Source organism: Mirounga angustirostris, unplaced genomic scaffold (genome assembly GCF_029215605.1).
Source record: "Mirounga angustirostris isolate CCGP_5_RB_7025 unplaced genomic scaffold, mMirAng1.0.hap1 SCAF_5, whole genome shotgun sequence".
In the NCBI taxonomy this organism is placed as follows: Eukaryota; Metazoa; Chordata; class Mammalia; order Carnivora; family Phocidae; genus Mirounga; species Mirounga angustirostris.
Genome location: NW_026991713.1, coordinates 95,554,088 through 95,575,886, shown reverse-complemented (window position 1 = coordinate 95,575,886; position 21,799 = coordinate 95,554,088). Strand labels below are relative to the sequence as shown.

At 36.5% G+C, this 21,799-nt stretch overlaps 2 protein-coding genes across 4 annotated transcripts in view; one reads left to right on the top strand and one right to left on the bottom strand.

Moving 5' to 3' along the window:
• The first annotated feature begins 373 nt into the window (after positions 1-373).
• On the top strand, positions 374-5,449 carry LOC123841489 (C-type lectin domain family 4 member E-like). Its single transcript, XM_045871077.3, has 6 exons — positions 374-656; positions 1,474-1,566; positions 2,195-2,284; positions 3,002-3,153; positions 3,804-3,919; positions 5,112-5,449. The coding sequence occupies exons 1-6, from the start codon at positions 620-622 to the stop codon at positions 5,281-5,283; spliced, it is 660 nt and encodes a 219-aa protein (XP_045727033.1). The 5' UTR covers positions 374-619; the 3' UTR covers positions 5,284-5,449.
• A 2,555-nt stretch (positions 5,450-8,004) lies between these two features.
• Positions 8,005-21,799, bottom strand: part of LOC123841477 (C-type lectin domain family 4 member D-like) — a 63,979-nt gene continuing 50,184 nt past the window's right edge. The window contains exons 3-8 of one of the 3 annotated variants that reach the window (XM_064591618.1): positions 16,127-16,260; positions 14,551-14,637; positions 12,090-12,194; positions 11,002-11,149; positions 9,868-9,977; positions 8,005-9,559 (exon numbers count right to left, since the gene is read on the bottom strand). In XM_064591618.1, coding sequence (XP_064447688.1) covers positions 9,415-9,559; positions 9,868-9,977; positions 11,002-11,149; positions 12,090-12,194; positions 14,551-14,637; positions 16,127-16,128 — 597 coding nt within the window. In that variant the 5' untranslated portion in view covers positions 16,129-16,260 and the 3' untranslated portion in view covers positions 8,005-9,414. Of the gene's footprint in view, positions 9,560-9,867; positions 9,978-11,001; positions 11,154-12,089; positions 12,195-14,550; positions 14,641-16,126; positions 16,261-21,799 lie in introns of all 3 variants that reach the window. The other 2 variants (XM_064591617.1, XM_064591619.1) reach the window with 2 other exon arrangements.

Below are 21,799 nucleotides of genomic sequence, written 5' to 3'. Positions count from 1 at the left end.
GGTTCAAGAGAAGCAAGCAAAGGAGGAAGAAAAAAACATAAAATAGGAAAAGGAATTCACATGGCTAAGTTGTAATGCATATACTATATGCCCAGCTCTGCGCCAAGTGTGAAGATTTGGAGTCTGTCCCCTTACCAGTTAACAAATGTGTGGTGGCAAGGACTGAAAGTGAAATTAGAAGTGCAGAGGAGGGCCCCACAAATGTCAAGGGCAGACTGAAGGATGAGTGAGGCCTGGAAGAAAGCAGAGAAATTTTATCCACCAAAATTTTTCCACCAGTATTTTTCAGCCCCTGATGTGTCTGCACGCTCAGCCCATTTCTGTTGATATTTAACCACTTCACCATTTCCCCCATTTAGTTGTTTTGGGAAGTGAGGAGACAGACTTGTCAACTTGTCACCCGGTAAAATCCCTTGTCCTCCTTATGCAAGAAAGGAAACCCTGACTGAAACACAGAGCCACAAGACACATTAATATTATGATGTCTTAGGGTTGCACTTCCTAAAAAAACAGAAAAAGATTCGTTTTCCTTGAATCTTACCAACAAAATACTCCTGGACTCAGAAACTGACAAGAGGAGAGAGAGAGGGAAAGAGGGAGAAAGAGAGAGAGGGAGAGAATGAATTCATCCCAACCATCTACATCACAAGGCACAGGTAACATTTACAATTCTCGCTTTCTTTCATAGATCTTTCTTTTGGGAGACATGATAAATATTTTGAGGGACAGGACAATAGAAAAGTCTCCACTAGAACAAAAGAAGGGAGACAGAGACAGTACACAAGAGAGGAAGCTGAGGCAGTGGTTAGGGACCATATGTTGTACTGAGGATCACTGGGCTGGATTCCAGGGAGGTGAATCAGACTGCTCTGCCAACCCTTTCCCTGTGTCGTGTTGGGCAAATCACCTCACTTCTCTGGAACCCACTTTCCTGTCTGTAAAATGTGTATCAGGAGGGAGGGGGAGAAGAGCTACTAGAGCTTGGCCAACGTTTTATCTGAATTGATTTACAGAGGGTTTGGGAAATGAAACACCGAAAAGAGGAGAGCAGGAGAGAGACAAGAAAAATAGAGGGGGCAAGAGGGAGAGAGGGGAAGACAAAGATAGGAAAAGAAGGGGAAAAACCTGGGAGACTTAGGAAGGAAATATTGCCCATCTGTCTCAGTTCATGAATCTTAAGATTAGCAATGGCTTATTCTAGTGGTTCTGAAAGATGGTTTCCAGACCAACAGCTTCAGCAGCTTCTGGGAACTTGCTGGCTCAGTACCGGGTCTAATGAGTTGTTAACTCTAGAGGTGAGGCGCCATTATCTGTGTTTCAACACACCATCCAAATGATTCTGATGCGTGCTGAAGTTTGAAAATTGCTCTATATAGAACAGTGCAAGTGGGAAGGAAATAAGTGGTTGAATAAGAATTTCTTTTGTATCTTGCTAGGGGAAGATTGACCATGTTTGCGTATTTCTTTCTACAGAGAAAAGATGCTTGTCTTCCCAAGTGCTCTTATGGACTGTTGCTGGGGTCTCCATGCTACTGCTCAGCGCCTGTTTTATCACCAGATGTGTTGGTGAGTTCGAAAGGTCAAGTTTAATCTCCCTGGTGAATATTAGGAGTAAAATCTTTCTTGTTGCCTGTGGGTTGTCTTCCCCCCAAAAGGGTATTTCTGTTCCACTTTCTTCCCTATTTATCTCCAGGTTATTGCTCAACTAGAACCCCAACTAGTACAGAACAGTTAACAAATTTCAGCGACCTCTGACACATTTCTAATGATAGACACTTTTCATCTCCTTGGTGGCCTTGAGCCCTCCCCTTTATACTCCTATCAATAGGGTAAACTTCTCCATGGGATCCTAGCCAGAGGCATGAAAAATCACTTTTTGGAAGAAAGGTAGGGAGGGTTGGCATAAGAGAAAGTGAAAACGCATTTGTTTTCTCTGAGCCTTTGGACCTGAAATAAAGTACATTCATCTTCATAAATCAGGAAAACCATGAAATGTGAATTCCCTCTTCTTTCTTTGAATAAGTAAATCTTGGTGCCTCTCTGTGTAGAAGGACAAATAGAAAAAAAAGAAAGAAAGAAAAGAAAAGAAAAAGAAACCATGATGATTATTGGTACTTTTGTTATAAATACAAAAATGATAAGATTTATTTTTTATCAAGAGTAATGAATATTAACTCTGCCCCTTTCTTTACAGTGACATATCGTGTCTTTCAACTCTGTGATGAGAATAAGTTCCAGCTACATGAGGCGTTCATGGACTTCTCCTGCTCCAATGATGGATCGGGTATAATAGTCCTCAAATTTATACATTTATACATTTATACATCAACAGTTTTTTTTAAAGATTTTATTCATTTATTTCAGAGAGAGAGAGACAGAGAGTGCAAGCATGAACGTCAGGGAGGAGCAGAGGGAGAAGCAGACTTCCCGCTGAGTAGAGAGCCTGATGCGGGGCTCCATCCCAGGACCCTGGGATCATGACCTGAGCCAGAGGCAGATGCTTAAACAACTGAGCCACCCAGAAGCCCTTATATCCACACTTTTTTTTTTTTTTTTTTGGCTTCTAGATTGATTTGGGGACAAGTAAAGTAGTTGGATGATGTTCTGTTTTTCAAAAACGAAATGTAAAATCTTGCCTGTACTATATGAGAATGCTGAGGAATTGGTAAGAAGACAGTTTTAGAACTTTGAAAATGCAATTAGCATTGAGACAGGAAATCTTGGGGACATTATAGAAAACTTTTAGAATAAATTTGAGATATGTCTTAACAGAAAATCTAGAAGTGGAAGGTATTATCTCCAGGAATGCATTTTCTCTCCATTCTTCACTTGCTTCCAAATGAGGTGAAGGAGAAAAAAATATATAGAATAGGGAATTTGGAAATATTTCAGAAATATACTCCCTACGCTCTTCTATATATAGTCTTGTTCCAAGTCTTAGCAAAATGCTACATGATGCTCCTCTGGGCTAGGACACTCATGGAAACTTCTCTCCTCCTAGGTTCAGTCAAAAATTGCTGTCCATCGGACTGGGTACATTTTCAATCTAGCTGCTACTTCTTTTCTACTAACACCATGTCCTGGGCATCAAGTTTAAAAAACTGCTCCAACATGGGAGCCCATCTGGTTGTTATCAACACGCAGGAGGAGCAGGTAGTTGGAGTGCAGCCTCCTCTGGTGTCAATGTGACCTTCTTCACAGGATCTATCCCTTTCTCCATACGTGTATACAGTGTTTGGACCACAGTTACTATTTGTTAAATGAATGTATTGAAACGCATACTGTTCCTACTATTTTTGTAAGTCGATACTTACTCTATTTTCATCACTAGAAGAGCCTTAAAAAAAGGGAATTTTCATGTTCAGTTTCTTTATTAGGAAGACAGGGCAGGGGCAGGGGGAAGGGCTGGGAGTTCATTTTAGAATGGCTATTAGATTGATGAGCATATCACATGATTATGTCAGATATGTCAAAGATGCGTCCACTATCTTTAAGCTGTGATGAATAATGTTTCATGCTGGATATATACAGTAGATTTTGCTACAAATAACAGTAGATAAACTTTGAATGAGTTATTGAGAACCTCCTTGTCTGTTAAAGATTTGATTCTACAGTAGGTATATTTTTACCACAATAAAAAAAAATGAGGAGATAATCCTCCATGATCTTACACTTTCAGAGCCACTTATCTATTATCTGTAGTAAATGTCCTACTTTATCTTTTAATAACAATTACCGTCAACATTTGTTCAAAATTGGAATAATTGATCTCCTTTTTTTTTTTTATCGTGTTGCTTCCATAGGAATTCCTTTACTTTGCGAAACCTAAAAGGAGAGAGTTCTTTATTGGACTGACAGACCAGGTGAATGAGGGTCAGTGGCAATGGGTAGATGGAACACCTTTGTCAGAAACTCTGAGGTAATTTCCTTCTTGCAGGAGAATTTTAACACTGTCTCAAATCCCAGAGTTAGACCATTGTTGCATGGAGTTCTCAGAACCTCCTTCTGTTCCATGAGATATCTTCAGGTCAAACTTTGGTGATAACGACATGCAAGAAGATAGACGAAGGAAGCATGAGGATCTAGTGCTCCCACTTCTGAGACTATTTGATTAAAGGGGAAATAACAGATGAAAAGAAGGAGAGGGTTAGAATTAAAGACTAATTCATTGGAAATGCTGCAGAGACAGAGTGAAATTCAGAGTCTTATGCCCCAAACTAGTAAATGAGACAAAAATAGTGATTTGAAAAGCAGATTTATGGAGTGTCTCTTTTCTCCTTAATAATGACCTTACATCATTAGAGCACAGCACTTCGGAGTTTTCAAAGTTTTTATCTCATTCATTATTTCATTTTACCTAAATTACACCTTTCTGAGATACATTGATATTATTAATCTTCACTTAGCATTTAAGGAAACTAAAGGTCAGGAAGGTTAATGTCAGTTCTAAGAGTACAGGCCAGATGCGCTGAGACTTTAGAAAGTTGCTTCACTACAGCACTGTACCACCACTGAGGTATGTACCTAAGTGAATACAAACTCAGTGTGGAATATAAGGAACCAAACTTAAGATGAGATATGAGTGCAAAGGAAATAGACCCACCGAATATCAATAGCTACTCCTTATGGGTGGACAACCATGAGGGAGCATGACAGAATAGAATGTCAGGAATATCCAGTTCAGCTTCACTCCTCATAAACTCTATGACTTAGACAAATGGTTTAGCTTTTCTGGGATTCCTTTTCCTTATCAATAAAATGGAGATTATAGGGGCGCCTGGGTGGCTCAGTCAGTTAAGTGTCTGCCTTCAGCTCGAGTTGTGATCTCGGGGTCCTGGGATCAGGCTCCAAGTGGGGCTCCCTGCTCAGCAGGGAGTCTGCTTCTCCCTCTCCCTCTGCCTCTCCCCCTGCTTGTGCGCTTCCTCTCTCTCTGCCAAATCAATAAAATCTTTAAAAAAATCAATAAAATAATAAAATAAAATGGAGATTATAATGCCTAACTAACAAAACTGTTGTGAAGTTATACAACACAAATATCATTTGCCTAGCATAGTAGATGACTTGACTTCTTCTAGCTGGGATTTTAAATCTCCTGCATTATTCTCTTTCAGCTTCTGGGATGTCGGGGAGCCCAATAATATAGTGACAGTGGAGGACTGTGCCACCATCCGAGACTCTTCAAATCCCAGGAAAAATTGGAATGATGTGCCTTGTTTCTTCAATATGTTTCGGATTTGTGAACTGCCAGAAATAAATGTCTCAAGCAACAAAAAAATTCTCTAAGAGCAGAAAGCACAACTTAAATGCATAAATATGGAGACACAAGAGCATGAACACAACTCCAACCTGAGAGAACTGTGTGCCGCATTTAATGAGGACTCCATAGGGACTTCGGGAGGACTTTGTTGCTTTCGCTACCAATAAAAATAAGTCGTTTCAAATGTTATAATTTGTGATACTGATTGATGTGCTTGTTTCTCCATATTGGTCTCAGGATTTCTCAAAACTTACCAAGCAATTCTCGAACTAATGCCAGGAAAAGAAAATTATGCTCCTTTGGGCACATTTGCTTCATTTGTGAATACTGATGTGAAAATAGAGGGACATAGAGCAAGTACAGAGCCCAGCAAGAAGAGGATTTTCAAAGTGACTTTGAACAATCCCCTGAATTCAGGCTTTGGTCAATTCTTTTTCTTTCTGCCTCCTGAAAAGCCTGCCTTGTCTTCTTGATTGCTTACCACCCATTTTTACCCCTGCCCGAGCAGGTATCCTCACTATGTTTTCCTGTACAAGAGTAAGAAACGCCCTCAAGTCATGAAACTTATTCCTGCTCCAAAGACATGTGGACTTCCTGGGTAAAGGCCTTGACTGTGTCTCGCTAGGAAAAGGCCATGCTAAGCTTCAGCTCCAAACAGACTATTATTCAGTCCGTTCATCCCAAGAACTCCCTTTCCTCTTTATTCTCTTCCACTGAATAACTGAATCTCACCTGAGTTTGTGGCTATTGTTCAGCTAGGGTCCAACAGTCAAATTGTTCTAGGAGAACATTCAGCTTGACAATTTCCTATCTCAAGCCTATCCACTATTTGCCTGATATTTTTTTCAGTACTGATAAGGTTATTCAAGAATATTTAAATAACATAGCACCTTTAATAACCATGTTTCTTGCACACAGCACCATAAAGAGACCCTCAAAATTCATATATTGGAATGAATGTGTAATCATGAAATGGGAAAATTCAACTGAATAAGTGAATATAATGTATTATCTTTCCCTACAAATGTTTATTCCTCTTAGGTATAAGGGATCACATGTGGTTTTGAAACCAATATGCCTTTAAACCAAAAGTCATTCAACCAAAAAGTAATCCAGTACATATATCTTCTACTTTCTAATTCTCTTTTTTCAAATTATAAACATCAATGAAAGACATATGGAAATGCTTTTGTTCACCATTGTTTCTCTGTTGTTGGCTATAATTTGATATTTTAAATTTTATTTTAATATTGAAAGATATATGAAATTAGTATACATTATCACCATGTATTTATAATTTGTAATGCAATTAACTTTATCTTCAAAGTTTGGCAAGAAAAGAAACAATCACTCAGGGTTTAGTGGTTAAAGATCAACAGAACCCAAGTTATTTATCTGGAAAATTCTGAGGGGTAGATCATCTGGTTGAAACTATCTTAAAATATATTTTACAATAGGACCTACAAAAATACTTAGGCATCAGAAAAGACAGAAAGTTCCAAAAAATAAAAGAGTATAATCATCTGTAGTCCCAAGACTGTATTCCCAAAGTAAACCACTGTTAAGATGTAAATATTACCATTTGGGCCCTAAATATTTTAAAGAAAAACCATTCTAATACATTTGGTGAAAATGATACATGCTCATTATCAAAAGTTTTTATTTGTATGTTATTATGAATATGTAAATATTATTCACAGCTGAATCTTGTACTGTATCATGATTATATATTATATTATATACATTCTTAAACACATTTTGCTTTTTGTATAGCTAATATTGGCAGCATTTTTTATTTATCTAGTTTTCTATGTACTGATTAATAATGCATCCCTTAACTATGCAGAATTGTACATCACATCTCAATGCATTCAAATACATCTTATCAGTCCCATATTTTCAAGAAGAAAAGAAATCCTCTTGGAACTGTCTTCCTTTTCTGATCTGAACTGGGATTGTTCTCACGGTTTCTTTCACAGCCATTATTTTGTTGATTTTTATTATATAAAGGAAATATTTTGTCACTTAAAGGTTATTTCAGATTATGATATACCGATATAATGAAACACTATTTAGTTATTTGGAACAAGGTATAAAACATTTCCCAAACTATATTTTTAAGTAAAAAATGTAAGATGATTACCCCAAAGAACAAATAATCCAATTAAAAAATGGGCAGAAGACATGAACAGACATTACTCCAGAGAAGACATCCAGATGGCCAATAGACACATGAAAAGATGCTCAACATCACTCATCATCAGGGAAACACAAATCAAAACTACAGGGAGATATCACCTCACACCTGCCAGAAAGGCTAAAATCAAAAACACAAAAAACAACAAGTGTTGGCAAGGATGTGAAGAAGGAATCCTCTTGCACTGTTGGTGGGAATGCAAACTGATGCAGCCACTGTGGAAAACAATATGGAGGTTCCTCAAAAGTTAAAAATAGAACTACCATACGATCCAGTAATCACACTACTGGGTATTTACCCAAAGAATACAAAAACACTAATTCAAAGGGATACATGCACCCAGATGTTTATTGCAGCATTACCTACAATAGCTTAACTATGGAAGCAGCCCAAGTGTCCATCAATTGATGAATAGATAAAGAATATGTGCTATATATACAACAGAATATTATTCAGCCATAAAAAAGGATGAAATCTTGCCATTTGCCCAAGTGGATGAAGCTAGAGTGTATTATGCTAAATGAAGTAAGTCACTCAGAGAAAGACAAATACCACATGATTTCACATATGTGGAATACAAGAAACAAAACAAATGAGCAAAGGAAAAAAAGAGAAAGAGAGACAAACCAAGAAACAGACTTTTAATTATAGAGAACAAACTGATGGTTACCAGAGGAGAGGTGGTAGGGAAAGGGGGAAAGAAGGGATGGGGATAAAAGAGTACACTTATGATGAAAAACAGACAAAACCCCTGAGATTCATGGGGGAAAAAATTGCAAGATGTTTAAGACAATGTAGATAATGTTTCTATTAGTGTAAAAAAAGGTAGGTTATATATGTATATACATTTATATAACACATATTTAAACATATACAGAAATACATATAAGAAACGACAATCATATTTTTTCTGAAGAGGCATTCAAGGGACTGGAGTTCAGGGTGGAAGATTTAACTTATACTTTCATTTATATTTTTCCTGTTTGCCTTTTTAACACATATATATCTTACTTTTTCAAAGACAAAACCAGAATTTAAATTTTTTAAGTGTTTCAAACTTCTAGGACTACCACAATGTCCTAATAAATTTTGCAGTTATTTTTATGAAATTACTGTCAGCTGTCTTAAAGAAATTATGAAGAATAGGAGAAGTGCCATGAGAGTTGGGAACAGATTGAAAGGGGCTGAGGGGAGAAACAGGGAGACCAGTCAGAGGCTACTGCAATAATCCAGGTAAGAAAGGTGGTCTGTGGTGGTCACCATAGAGGTAATAAAAAATAATCAGACTGCAAGAAATAGATTAGGGAGTGCCTGGGTGGCTCAGTCGGTTGAGCATCTGACTCTTGATTTCAGCTCAGGTCATGATCTCAGGGTTGTGAGATTGAGCCCCATGTTGGGCCCCATGTCAGGCTCCAGGCTTGGTGGGGAATCTGCTTGAGATTCTCTCTCTCCCTCTGACCCTCCTCCCTCTCTCTCTCTCTCTCTCTCTCAAATAAATAAATAAATCTTAAAAAAAGAAAAAAACACAAACATTTAGAGGGTTTGTCATAACTGGGGCTAAAAGAATGGCATACCACTACCAGTTGGAATACCCTGCGTTTGAATCTTAAGAGCTAAAAATCTGAGCAGAGGAAAACAATGACTAAGAGATTGCATCATTTGAGCCATTGTGTTCGGTATGTAATCGATGCATACCAACCGAAAAAGAAGTACTCTGATATACTGTCGAGAAAGGAAAGTTAATGAAAACGGATTCTCACAGAAAAGATGATTCCTGCCACCATACCACACAAAAACACATTATCTTGAATGAAGAGAACAAAAATAAATAAGGCCATCATAACTGAAAATGTTTTATTTTCTCAGCAGGTTTTCTCTGTCCCAACGGTGTGGGTACATTCTTCCCTAGTCTAATTAGTTCTTCTTTTCTGTCGCCATACAAGGACTCCTTTGGAGGTTTCTAGTTGAATGCTGCTCCAGGTAATTTACAAATCCTTTTTGTCTCAAAGTTACAAGGAAAATCATTCCAGGCCCATTTGCCTTGAACATTAACAAGGACAACACAATTTTCTTCCTGATTGTTCGGTTCACCCTTATGCCATAATCTGAAATGAAAGAAAAAATATATATATATAAATATATATTTATATTTGTGTGTGTGTGCGTGTGTGTGTGTGTGTGTGTGTGTGTGTGTAGGTTGGGGGACATGCAGAGAAAATGCCTCTGGTGAAAAATTTGGAGCTGCATTGTCTAATAGAAGTATCATAGTATATTAGTATAGAGATTACTCAACACATAATGTTCTTTTCTGAGTAAGCATTTCTACATCAGTATATTCCAGCCCAAATGAATTCTGCTTGCTATCTTCTCACCTTTGCCTATAAAGCTCTTTCACCCCAGTCAACATACTCACAAATTATGTGGGTTAAATGGTGTTTTGTCCACCAAGGACCACCGGCCTTCATGGTTCTTAAGTCCCAAGAAATAGGAAAATCGTTGATCCAAAAATTGAATAATAAAATTCTGCATAAAAATGTAAATTTTTATAAGTATATTTGCATTTATCATTTAATAGCTATTATATTAGGAAAAGAGAGAAAAGGTCAGATAGATTATTAGCTAAGCACAAAAGCATTGTCATCAGACAGATCTGCTTTCAAATCCTGCCTCTGCCAAGATTTCTCATCTTCAAAAGGACAACTCTACTACCTCACAGAGTTACTGTGAAGAGTAAGGGAGATCATACTTGCAAATCACTTAGCACAATGTTTAATAGGATCAGATTTTTAAAAACTTTTGTTTTTAAAATTGCCTTCTTTAATTGCATGTGTATTAAATTAAGTTCCATTTTATTCAAAGAGTTGGTGAACCTATAGATTGCAAAGCCATGGGAACAGAATCCTCTGGGAAACCCCTCTAACTAAGAAAAGAGTTGAATATGAGTTATGGTACATATATAGAAGTATATTACATGAGGAAATACATTTGTTTTTAAAGAACCGAATTAAGCTTAAGAATTTTTTTTTACTTAGAATTACAACCGCACAACTGAATTATTTTTCCTATGCTTTCTCCTGAGAAGTTATTTCAGTCCTGCTTAACCATTCATTTATTCACTTAATCACCAAACATTTATCAAGACCTATCCAGTGTGCCTAGCACTATGCAGGACTTTGGAGATGCAAAGATTAGGAGAGCACAGCTGCAGCCCTCTATAAAGCAGAGTCATCGGCAAAGACAGGGCAGTGAACAGATAACCTCACTACAGTGATGTAAGTGCCATGATCACACAGTGCGGAAAATATCATGGGAGTATCTCCAAATTAGAACAGGGAGGCTGGAGTAGGGAAGGTAGTCAGGGTAGTTTTCTGGAGGAAATAACATGTGAATCAAATCTGGAAAGACCAGAAGTGGGCCAGATGAAGAAAAATGAGGGAGGAAGATAAAACAGATGAAGCAAAGGCACAGAGGCAGAGCAGAGCAATTCCTCTTTCTCTGCAAAGAGATTCAAACCAGCAGAGAGATGGATGGGAGCCTCCCAACATACCAACTCAGCTTCTGTGCTGATGGTGGCCAGATGAGCCCCCATGCTCGTGCAGTTCCTTTTGCTCTCAGCCCATGTCTTGTTGTCATTAAGAGGAAAATAGCAGTTGGACTGGAAGGCTCTCCAGCCAAAAGGACAGCAATTCCAGGTGCTCCCTCATGAGAAAATTGAAATGAAAGTCAGTTACAAAGGAGCATTTCATCTGTAACAGATTGCATAGCTATTCTGCTAACTATCCAGTTAACATTTTTTGGAAATAATACCAGGATTACCAAAATCATTCTGTTCCCCTTTTTTAAAAATCCTGAAAATTACATTTCTAAATATTTCTGAGCAAAAGTATCTGAATCACATAGTGACTATACGAAAATTACAAGATATTCTCTCAGAAGACAACATCATTTTTCAATGTCCTTACATGTATTTACTTCCATATTTGAAGTGCTTCTAGGACAAAGCCTTTCGCAGGAAATTTTATCTAAAGGGGGTAGAGAACCTACTAGAACTCTCAAGCATTTCCCCATCCTCCCAAAGGATGGGGGATTTTACAAATTCTAGCTTAATAAGAGACAAAGTCACTTCAGCAAAGCTGTATATTCTAGGAGGAAACAGTCCTTAAGATATGGCTGAATTAAAAGAAAATGGAATTAAATTAATGTTATATTTTGGATGCCAAAAATGGATCCTAAATGTGTTGTTATATTCTCCAGTTATTCAACTGATTACAGTCATGAGAAATCTATTTCTTTTATTGATGTTCACTCTTACACCAGATACTCTTGTTGTTTTAATCTCTCCTGGTTTACTACTGATTACTTTAAATCAGATTATGAACCTAAATGGAAATGGAAGTAAGAAAGAAATTCTCCTATGCCCTTTTCTTTTTTTTTAGATTTTATTTATTTGTGAGACAGAGAATGAGAGACAGAGAGCATGAGAGGGAGGAGGGTCAGAGGGAGAAGCAGACTCCCCGCCGAGCAGGGAGCCCGACGCGGGACTCGATCCCGGGTCTCCAGGATCATGACCTGAGCCAAAGGCAGTCGCCCAACCAACTGAGCCACCCAGGCGCCCCTATGCCCTTTTCTATCTACCTGTCAATTTTGACTTCTCTCTGGTGCATGTCAGCTTCGTGTGGTACTCTGGTAACTTGAACACTCTTGTGTCTCTCCTGCAGCGTAGAATGTTGTGATGAGTCACTGTCAAAAGGGAAAAGAGTTAGTTTTCTTTTCCTATATGATCACTTAATTAGGGAAATAGGAGCTGATCATTCTGGTCCTTCTCTTCCCCTAAGAGTTAAGGTAAGTAACTCCTATTCTTACTACCCAGTTCCTTTGTTCCAGCTCCAGGTGAATAGGTTGAAAAGAGTTGTCAAAAACTAACATTTTTATTATCATATTATCCATTTTGTGCTTTATGGGAGTAGTTCTGCAAACCTTTATGTATATATGCTTTTAAGCATATTTTTCCATCAGAATCTGTGTAAGAGTGGAGATTTTTAGTAAACATTGTGATAGTTCTGCCAAGTTTTATGAGCCATATACATTTATTTATCTTTTAAATATTTTTACTTCGAGGGGCACCTGGGTGGCTCAGTTGGTTGTCTAACTCTTGATTTTGGCTCAGGTCATGGTCTCAGTGTTGTGAGATCAAACCCCATGTTGGGCTCTGCGCTGGGCATTGAGCCTGCTTAAGATATTCTCTCTCTCTCCCCCACTGCCCCTTGCCTACCCCGTTTGCACTCTCTCTCCCCCTTTCTCTCTCTCAAATAAATAAATAAATAAATAAATAAATAAATAAATATTTTTACTTTGAAACATAACCAAGTGCAAAGAAGTGAAAAACACAAATGTACAGTTAATCAAATTATTGTAAAGTGAAAACTCCAGGTAACAACAATCTGGCTTAAGAAACACAACATTGCCAACACCCCAGGTGGCCTTCACATCCCAAATACAACCCACTTCCTCTCTCTTAAAGGTAACTATGCCATGGATTTTGAAGTAATCACTTTGTGCTTTGCTTCACAATTTTACCACTTGATAACATATCCCTATACCATACAGATCAGATTTGCCTGCTTTGAACTTTTATATAAATAGAATGATAAAATATGCATTATTTTGGTTCTGTCTTTTGCTTAGTGTTATTTCTTAATGCACTAAAATGTATTTATATATTTTTCTTCTGGTCGACATTTGTATTGCTTCCAGTGTTTGACTATTATGAACTATACCATTCTGAGCATTTTTGATCATGCATCCTAGAGCACATAAGCATGCATTCTGTAGGCTATATGCCTGAGTGGAATTGCTGGTAATGGAATATACATAGTGCCAACTATGATAGTGGCAAAGTTTTCCAAAGTGGTTGTACTGCTCTATGCTCCCACTAGCAGCAATTCTTTGGAGGTCCAGTTGCTCCACATCATCATCAATATCTAATAGTGCCAGACTTTTTAATTATTGCCATCCTGGTATGTTTGCAATGGTATCTCATTGGGAGTTGAATTTTCATTTCCCTGAAAACTAATGAGCTTGACATTTTTTGTGTGTTCATTAAACATTTCAATTTTTCTTTCCTATAGTGCCTATTCAAAATTTTCCTATTTTCCTGCTGTATTGTCAGGATTTTTTTCCTACTGATTTGAAAGAATTGTTTATATATACCGTACATTAATTTTTTTATCAATTATATGCATTACAAACACCTATGGCTGTTTTCTTTCTTTGTATTTTTGTTGTACACTAATTCTTGCTTTAATATAGTATAATTGGTCAATATTTTCTTCATTGGCTAGCACATTTTATGACTTAAGAAATCATTCCCTGCCTTGAGGATATGAATATATTCTCCATTTATTTTCTAAAAAGCATTATTGATTTGCTTTTCACATTTGGCCAAGAATCCACATCAGGTTGGTTTTGTCTATGATATACAGGAGACTGATTTCATTTTTTGAATAAGGATAATCAGTGGTGCTCTAGCACATTAATTGAACAAAGTTGTCCTTTCCCTGTGACTGCAGTACCCCCTTCTGTTTTATATAAAGAGTTCATACATGCAGGATCTGTAACTAAGCCCTCTATTCCTTTCCTCTGGTCTATTTGTCTGTACTTGCACCTAAACTGTATTACTGTAATTATAATAACTTTATACAAGGTCTTGCTATTAGAAAGAACAAACCTTTCAACTGTTCTTCTTTTCAAAGCCAGACTATGGTCCATCTGAAAGTTGCGTTTTTGCTGGTTATTCTTTACTGATAAGATACAGCCCTTTGTAATCTCAGTCAAAAATGGGGAATGATTTACTACAGCCACCAACCTTCATATGTATAGAAAAGGGTTTAACTTCCATGTGTCATTCCCTGACACAAGACAGCACCATCAAAGAATAGAAGGTTAAAAATGTAGCTCTGGATTTTAAATTCAAGACCCTGAAAAGCAATATGGATTGAAATGTTGGGGGTGGGGGGGATCAAAATAACAAAAAGCTTAGAGGAACTTTATGAATGTTTGGGGAAATTCGTGAGTTCCATTTCAGCTAATAACTTACCCAAACAGTCTGCAATAAAACAAGCACTGAGAAGTGAGATGAAAAAAACAGCAATGGCCCACGGGATCAGCTGGTAATGCTGGCCTCCTACTAGGACAAAAGGAAAGATAAATACATTGTCTTCTCTGCCAGAACAACTAGGGAAGATATTCTACTGAGAAGCAAGCTAAATACGAGATCATCCACAATATTTTAGATCTAGAGGAGAGCTTAAAGATTTCCTCCTGAATAAATCAGTTTTAGAGCTTACAGATAAAAACATACATACATACATACATTAAAATGTAAACTTTTTTTTGAAGGGAAAGGCTTTTTATAAGACAGAAAACCCAAAAATCATAAAAAATTGATAATTTGGGTCCATAAATATTAAAACATCCATATAACACAAATAATGTTAAAACACAAGGGACATATGAAAGAAAATTTTGTCACAATATTAATGTCTAGACTGTACAGAGAATTTCAAAAATCAATTTGAAAACTGAGCAAAAGTTTGACCAGGAAATCTGCTGAAAATTTAGTTTGCTGAAATTATAAATGACCATTAAACAAAAAAGTATGATCAAAGAAATGTAAACTAAAATATTATGGTATAATTTTCACATATGAGCTTTTTAAAAGAAAATAGAAAATATGTAGTATCAGCAAGACTGAGAAGAAATAAACTCTTTTGGTGAGGAAACACATGCATATGCTAAACTATAAATTAGAAAGCCTTTAGACAGACCAAATTAGTAGCACTTATCAATTTTTAAATGCATCACATTTGCCACAACAATTTCAATTCTAGAGTTTTATCATATAGAAATAATTGAACTTATTTATATGGAAGAATATTCATTGCAGTACTTTTGGAAATAGAAAAAAAAACCCACCAGAGATCAATACTTGCATGTGTATTATTAATAGTACAGATTCTAAATGATGGTGAATCTTTATGATGGAATTCTTCACGGCGATTCAAATAATCCTATATATCAGTATGTATTGACAGAAAAAGTCTCCAAGACATATTGTTATATAAAAAGTTGTGTTTCAGGACCAGTGTACATTATGGTCCCATTGAAGTTTGCCATGGTGGAGCGATGAGGTGAAGCAAAACATTAATTTTAAAATTATATTTTACTGCATTTGTTCTATTTCTCAAAAATATTGCTTAATATTCTTGTAATACAAATACATTGTGACCCTTAAGTACAGCATAAAATGGGATAAAGTCAGAGCCTCAGGTAAACTGTGAGCCTTAGTCAGTGTGTTTTGTCTATCTTCCTTCTTCCTCTTGCCTTTAAAAGAAGCTTCCCAAATTACTCTCTTTCTTTCCATCTTATTTTTCTTTTGTATAATTTATCTCTTCTCTTGGCCCAATTTATGTTTCACAAAGAAGTTTCTCTTACCCAACATACTTGAATCTATCTATGACCTTCCTCTTCACCAAAGTCATTGTCATTTCCTTTAACTCCTCATCATCATCATCTTCAATTTTCACAACTGCAACTATCATTAATTCATATTTTTAAATCTTAGTCATAATTACATTTACCTCTTTAAAACTGAGAGGAGAGAATGTACTCACATTTATTTTGAGGTTCTTCTCGCCCCATTGTGGGTTAACTCTCTTGCTGTCCAGTGGTTGGCAGAATGAGAAGCCTCTTCTATTTTTGCCCCAAGTGTGTATTTCCGTGGGTAAGGAGTATACCTTCAGAAATACTTGAGATTGAATATTAATCTTACTTATTCTGGTAAGATCAGAAAGTTCCCCATATAAAAGACAAGTCAAAAGAAGAAGTCTTTTCAAAGACAAGTCTCCTTTGATTCACTCTGGGAGACAGAGCAAAGACAAAAGGAAATTGGGAAAGCAACACCCAAAACAACCAGTAGAAATTTCCATTAAGTACGTTGCAATCACTAGATTAGTGTGTCATGTGAAATTTCTCAATTTGTTTTTATTCATTGAAACAAAAAGTTTAGCAATGCCCTAAAAGAATAATCATTAGGCTTAATAAAAATTTAACAAACATTCCTTCATCTTTCTTCCTTCCTCTTTTTTTTTTTTCTTTTGGATGTTATATTTTCAAAGGCAGTTACATGCTTGAGGTAAATTCTGCCTTAAAAAGTTCTCTGAGCTGACTAAGCTGTGTGCAAGATGGCAAAAGACAATGTGAGCAATGAGCTAAAGCTTTTTTTTTTTTTAAGATTTTATTTATTTATTTGAGAGGGAGAGTGAGAGGGAGAAGCAGACTCCCTGCTGAGCAGGGAGCCCAATGCGGGGCTCGATCCCAGGACCCCAAGATCATGACCTGAGCCGAAGGCAGATGCTTAACTGACTGAGCCAAACACCCCTGAGCTAAAGCTTTTAATGTACACAATGTATGTATATTGTATGTAAAGAAACAATAACTTCTGTTTTGGGGTTGAGAAAGGGATGGTGGAGCTGTTGATTAAATCCTCAAATCTTCCTAGATGAAAGAAAATAAGTTTATTAAGGCAAAGGAAAAGGAAATGTAACATTCTGTGATAAAGACATCATCAGGGTCCCTGACTTCTTTTACAGTGCTATCATGGACTGAATGTTTGTGTCCCCCACCCATGTTGGCATCGTGATCTCAAATGTTCCAACCTCTAGAACTGTGAGATATAAATCCCCGTTGTTTAAGCCACCAATCTATGGTATTTTGTTACAGCAGCCTGAGATCACAAAAACAAGTACCTAGCAGCTTAGAGATCCTTCTTAAATTCTAGCTTCCAAAATATGGCCCTTCACCTGCCTTTTTCCTTAAGCTACAATATTACTTTAAGTATATATACATATACACATATATACATATACACACATATATATACATATATATTTAGTGATCTTGAATGAAATACTACTTTGCTATGTAAAGCTGGAAGTGGGAGGAAGTAAAATTATAAATTTGACAACACATATATTTTTCAACACTGTCACAGTCAAAAGTATTCCCACAGCAATAATAGTCTCTACCCACAAACTCTCAAAGCAACCCTAGAAACTACATCTTTGTCTAAAGTAATATGTGTTCTTTATTAAAAGAATCTAGGAGTCTTAGAGGATATACAAATCCCACCTAGAACAGAAAAAAATAAACCACACCTGGCATATTCTGTGTTCCCAGAAAACAAACATGATTTCAAACACATGAGAGAAACTGTGCTCTAGAAAGTTTCCTGAGCCAAATGAAAAGATGTATCCAAGAGATAGTTAAGATCACAAAAAGACAGGGGCGCCGGGTGGCTCAGTTGGTAAAGTAAGTGTCTGACTCTTGATTTCAGCTCAGGTCATGATTTCAGGGTTGTGGGACTGAGCCCCACACTGGGCTCCATGCCCAGCAGGGAGCCTGCTGAGATTCTCTCTCTCCCTCTGCCTCCATGTGCTTTCTCTCTCTAAAATAAATAAATACATATTTTTAAAAAAATAGCTATAGCTTCAACAACTTGTTAATGGATGGAGACACAATAAAAATGTAAATGTTGACATCAAAAATGTACAAAGAGGGAGAATAAAAGATGGAGTTTTGGCATGCAAGCAAAGTTAAATTTTTATCAGCATAAAATAGAATGTTATATCTACAAGATGTTTTATGTAAACCTCATGGGAATCACAAAGTAGAAATCTAAAATAGATACACTAAGATAAAGAGAAAGGAAACAAAGCATACCACTACAGAAAATCATTGATTGCAAAGGAAGGCATAAAGAAAGCAAAAAAAAAAAAAAAATGGAACCATGAAACGCCAGAAAACAATAAGATGGCGTTAGTAAGTTCTTGCCTATCAATAATTACTCTAATTGTTAATGGATTGAATTCTCTAATCAAAGGCATAGAGTGGCCAGATGGTTAAAAAAAACAAGATCCAACTATACACTGACTACAAGAGACTCACCTCAGCTGTAAACATATACAGAGATTCAAAGTGAAGGGATAGCAAAAGATACTCTATGCAAGCAAAAACAAAACAAAAATCTATCCTAAAATAAGACAATATAAACTTTAAGCCCAAAATGGTAACAAAAGACAAAGATAGTTATTATGTAATGGTAAAAGGTCAATACATCAAGAAAATAAAACAAACAAATATATATGTACACAACATCAGAACATCTATAATATTTCAAGAAAATATAAACAGACCTAAAGAGAGAAATAGAAAATAATACAATAATAGTAGGGGATCTCAATTCTTTGCTTTCAACAACAAATAAATCACTGAGACAGAAAATCAGTAAGGAAACAATGGACTTGAAACAAACTTTAGACCAAATGAACCCAACAGACATATCCAAAACATTCCATCAAACAGCAGTAGAATATACATTCTTAAGTGCAAATGGAATATTTTTCAGGATCAATCACATGATAGTCACAAAACAAGTTTAGCAAATTTAGGAAGACTGAAATAAAAAAAAGAAGAAGACTGAAATCATACCAAGTATGTTTTCCAAACACAATGAAACTAGAAATCAATAACAAGAAGAAAGCTAGAAAAAACATAAATATATGGAGATTAAACAACATGCTCCTGAATGGGTCAACAAAGAAATCAAAAGGGAGGGGCACCTAGGTGGCTCAGTTGATTAAGTGACTCTTGATTTCAGCTCAGGTCATGATCTCAGGCTTATGAGATCGAGCCTGGTGTTAGGTCCCAAGCCGGGAGTGGAACCTGCTTAAGATTCTTTCTCTCCCTCTCCCTCTGCCCACCTACCCAACAAGTTTCATGCACACATGTGTGCACATGCTTTCTCTCTCTCATTCTCTAAAAAAAAAGAGGAAAGAAAAAAATATCTTTAAACCACTGAGAATGAAAGCACAACATATCAAAACATATGGGAGACTGCAAAAGCAGTTCTTTTTTTTAAAGATTTTATTTATTTATTTGAGAGAGAGTGAGAGAGAGAGAGAGAGAGAGCACAAGCAGGGGGAGGGGCAGAGGGAGAAGCAGAATCCCCACTGAGCAGGGAGACCGATGCATGGCTCAATCCCTGGATCTTGGGATCATGACCTGAGCCAAAGGTAGACACTCAACGAACTGAGCTACCCAGGTGCCCCTAAAGGCAGTTCTAGGAGGGAAGTTTATAGTGATTCCAGACTACCTCAAGAAACAAAAAATAGCTCAAATACCTCACTTTACACCTCAAGGAACTGGTAAAAGAACAAACCAAGCCCAAATTAGCAGAAAGGAATTAACAAAGACCAGATAAATACATGAAATAAAAACTGAGCAGGGGCACCTGGGAGACTCAGTAGGTTAAGTCTGACTCTTGATCTCAGCTCAGGTCTTGATCTCAAGGTCATGAGTTTGAGCCCCACATTGGGCTTCATGACCAAAAATATAAAAGGTCATTGAAACTGAGAGCTGACATTTTTAGAAGATTAAAAAAAAAAATCAACAAACTTTTAGCTAGCGTAACACAGAAATGCAGAGAGTACTCAAATAAATGAAACCAGAAATTAAAGAGATGACACTGTAGCCAATACCACAGAAATACAAAGGATCATGAGAGACTACTATGAAAAATATACACCAACAAACCAGATAAACTGGAAGAAATAAATTCCTAGAAACATGGAGTCCACGAAGACTGAAACATGAAGAAATGAGGGCACAGGCATGGCTCAGTCGGTTGGGCATCTGCCTTCGGCTCAGGTCATGATCCCAGGATCCTGGGATTGAGGCCCGCATCGGGCTCCCTGCTCAGCAGGGAGCCTACTTCTTCCTCTACCTCTGCCCCTCCTGTCTGCTCATGCTCTCTCTCTCTCAAATAAATAAAATCTTAAAAAAAAAAAAAAAGAAACATGAAGAAATAGAAAATCTGAACAGACCAATTTCAAGTAAAGAGATTGAATCAGTAATCAAAAATCTCTCAAAATAGAAAAGCCAAGGACCAGATGGTTTCACTGGTGAATTCTTCCAAACATTTAAAGAATTAATGGTAATCCTGAAACTTTTCCAAAAAATTGAAAAGGAGGAAATACTCCCAAACTCATTTTATGAGGATAGCATTACTCTGATACCACAGCCAGATAAGGATACTACAAGAAAAGAAAATTACAGACCATTATCCCTGATGAATATAGATACAAAAATATTCCACAAAATATAGCAAACCAAATTCAACAGCACATTAAAAAAATCATTCACCATGATTAAATGGCAATAATACCTGGGATATAAGGATGGTTCAACATATGCAAATCAATAAATGTAATATACCATATTAATAGGATAAAAGATAAAAATCATATGATCATCTCAATAGATGCAGAAAAAGCATTTGACAAAGTACAACATCCTTTTATTATAAAAATACTCAAAAATTAAGTATAGAAGGAACATTCCTCAACACAATAAAGGCCATATATGACAAAACCACAGCTAACATCATACTCAATGGTGAATAGTTGAAAGTTCTTTCTCTAAGATCAGAAACAAGACAAAGGTGCCCACTCTCACCACTTCTATTCAGCATAGCACTAGAAGCCTTAGCCAGAGCACTCAGGGAAGAAAAAGAAATCAAAGGCATCCAAACAGAAAAGGAAGAGGTAAAATTGCTTTTGTCTGCATATATGATCCCATATACAAAAAATCCTAAGAACTCCATCAAAAAACTTCTAGAACTAATCAACATATTAAATAAAGTTGCAAGATACAATTATCACACAGAAAATCATTTTGTTTCTATAGACCACCAACAAAACATCTGAAAAAGAAATAAAGAAAACAATTCCATTCACAATAGCATCAGAAACACTACAATAATTAGGAATAAATCTAACTAAGGACATAAAATAACTGCACTGAAAACTATAAGACTTTGATAAAAAAATAATAATAAGGAGGACACAAACAAATGGAAAGATACCCTGTATTCAAGGATCAGGAGAATTAGTATTGTTAAAATGTCTATACTACCCAAAACCATCTATAGATTCAACGCAATCCTTATCAAAATCCCAATTATATTTTCCACAAAAATTAAAAAAATAAAATAAAATTTGTATGGCACAACAAAAGACTCTAAATAGCCAAAGCAACACTGAGAAAAAAGAACAAAACTGGAGCATAACACTTCCTGGTTTCAAATTATACTACAAAGCTATAGTAATGAAAACAGTGTGGTACTGCATAAAAATAGACACATAGATCAGTGAAGCAGAATTGGAAGCCCAGAAACTCCTGCATATATGGTCAACTAATATTTGACAAGGGAGCCAAGAATACTCAGT

What these genes read in the sequence shown, in the direction of transcription:
- LOC123841489 (XM_045871077.3), top strand. Translation starts at nt 620, where the DNA reads ATGAATTCATCCCAACCATCTACATCACAAGGCACAG. An exon ending in TTTTATCACCAGATGTGTTG is followed by an intron (nt 1,567 to 2,194) that starts GTGAGTTCGAAA and finishes CTTTCTTTACAG; the next exon opens with TGACATATCGTGTCTTTCAA. An exon ending in TCAACACGCAGGAGGAGCAG is followed by an intron (nt 3,154 to 3,803) that starts GTAGTTGGAGTG and finishes TTGCTTCCATAG; the next exon opens with GAATTCCTTTACTTTGCGAA.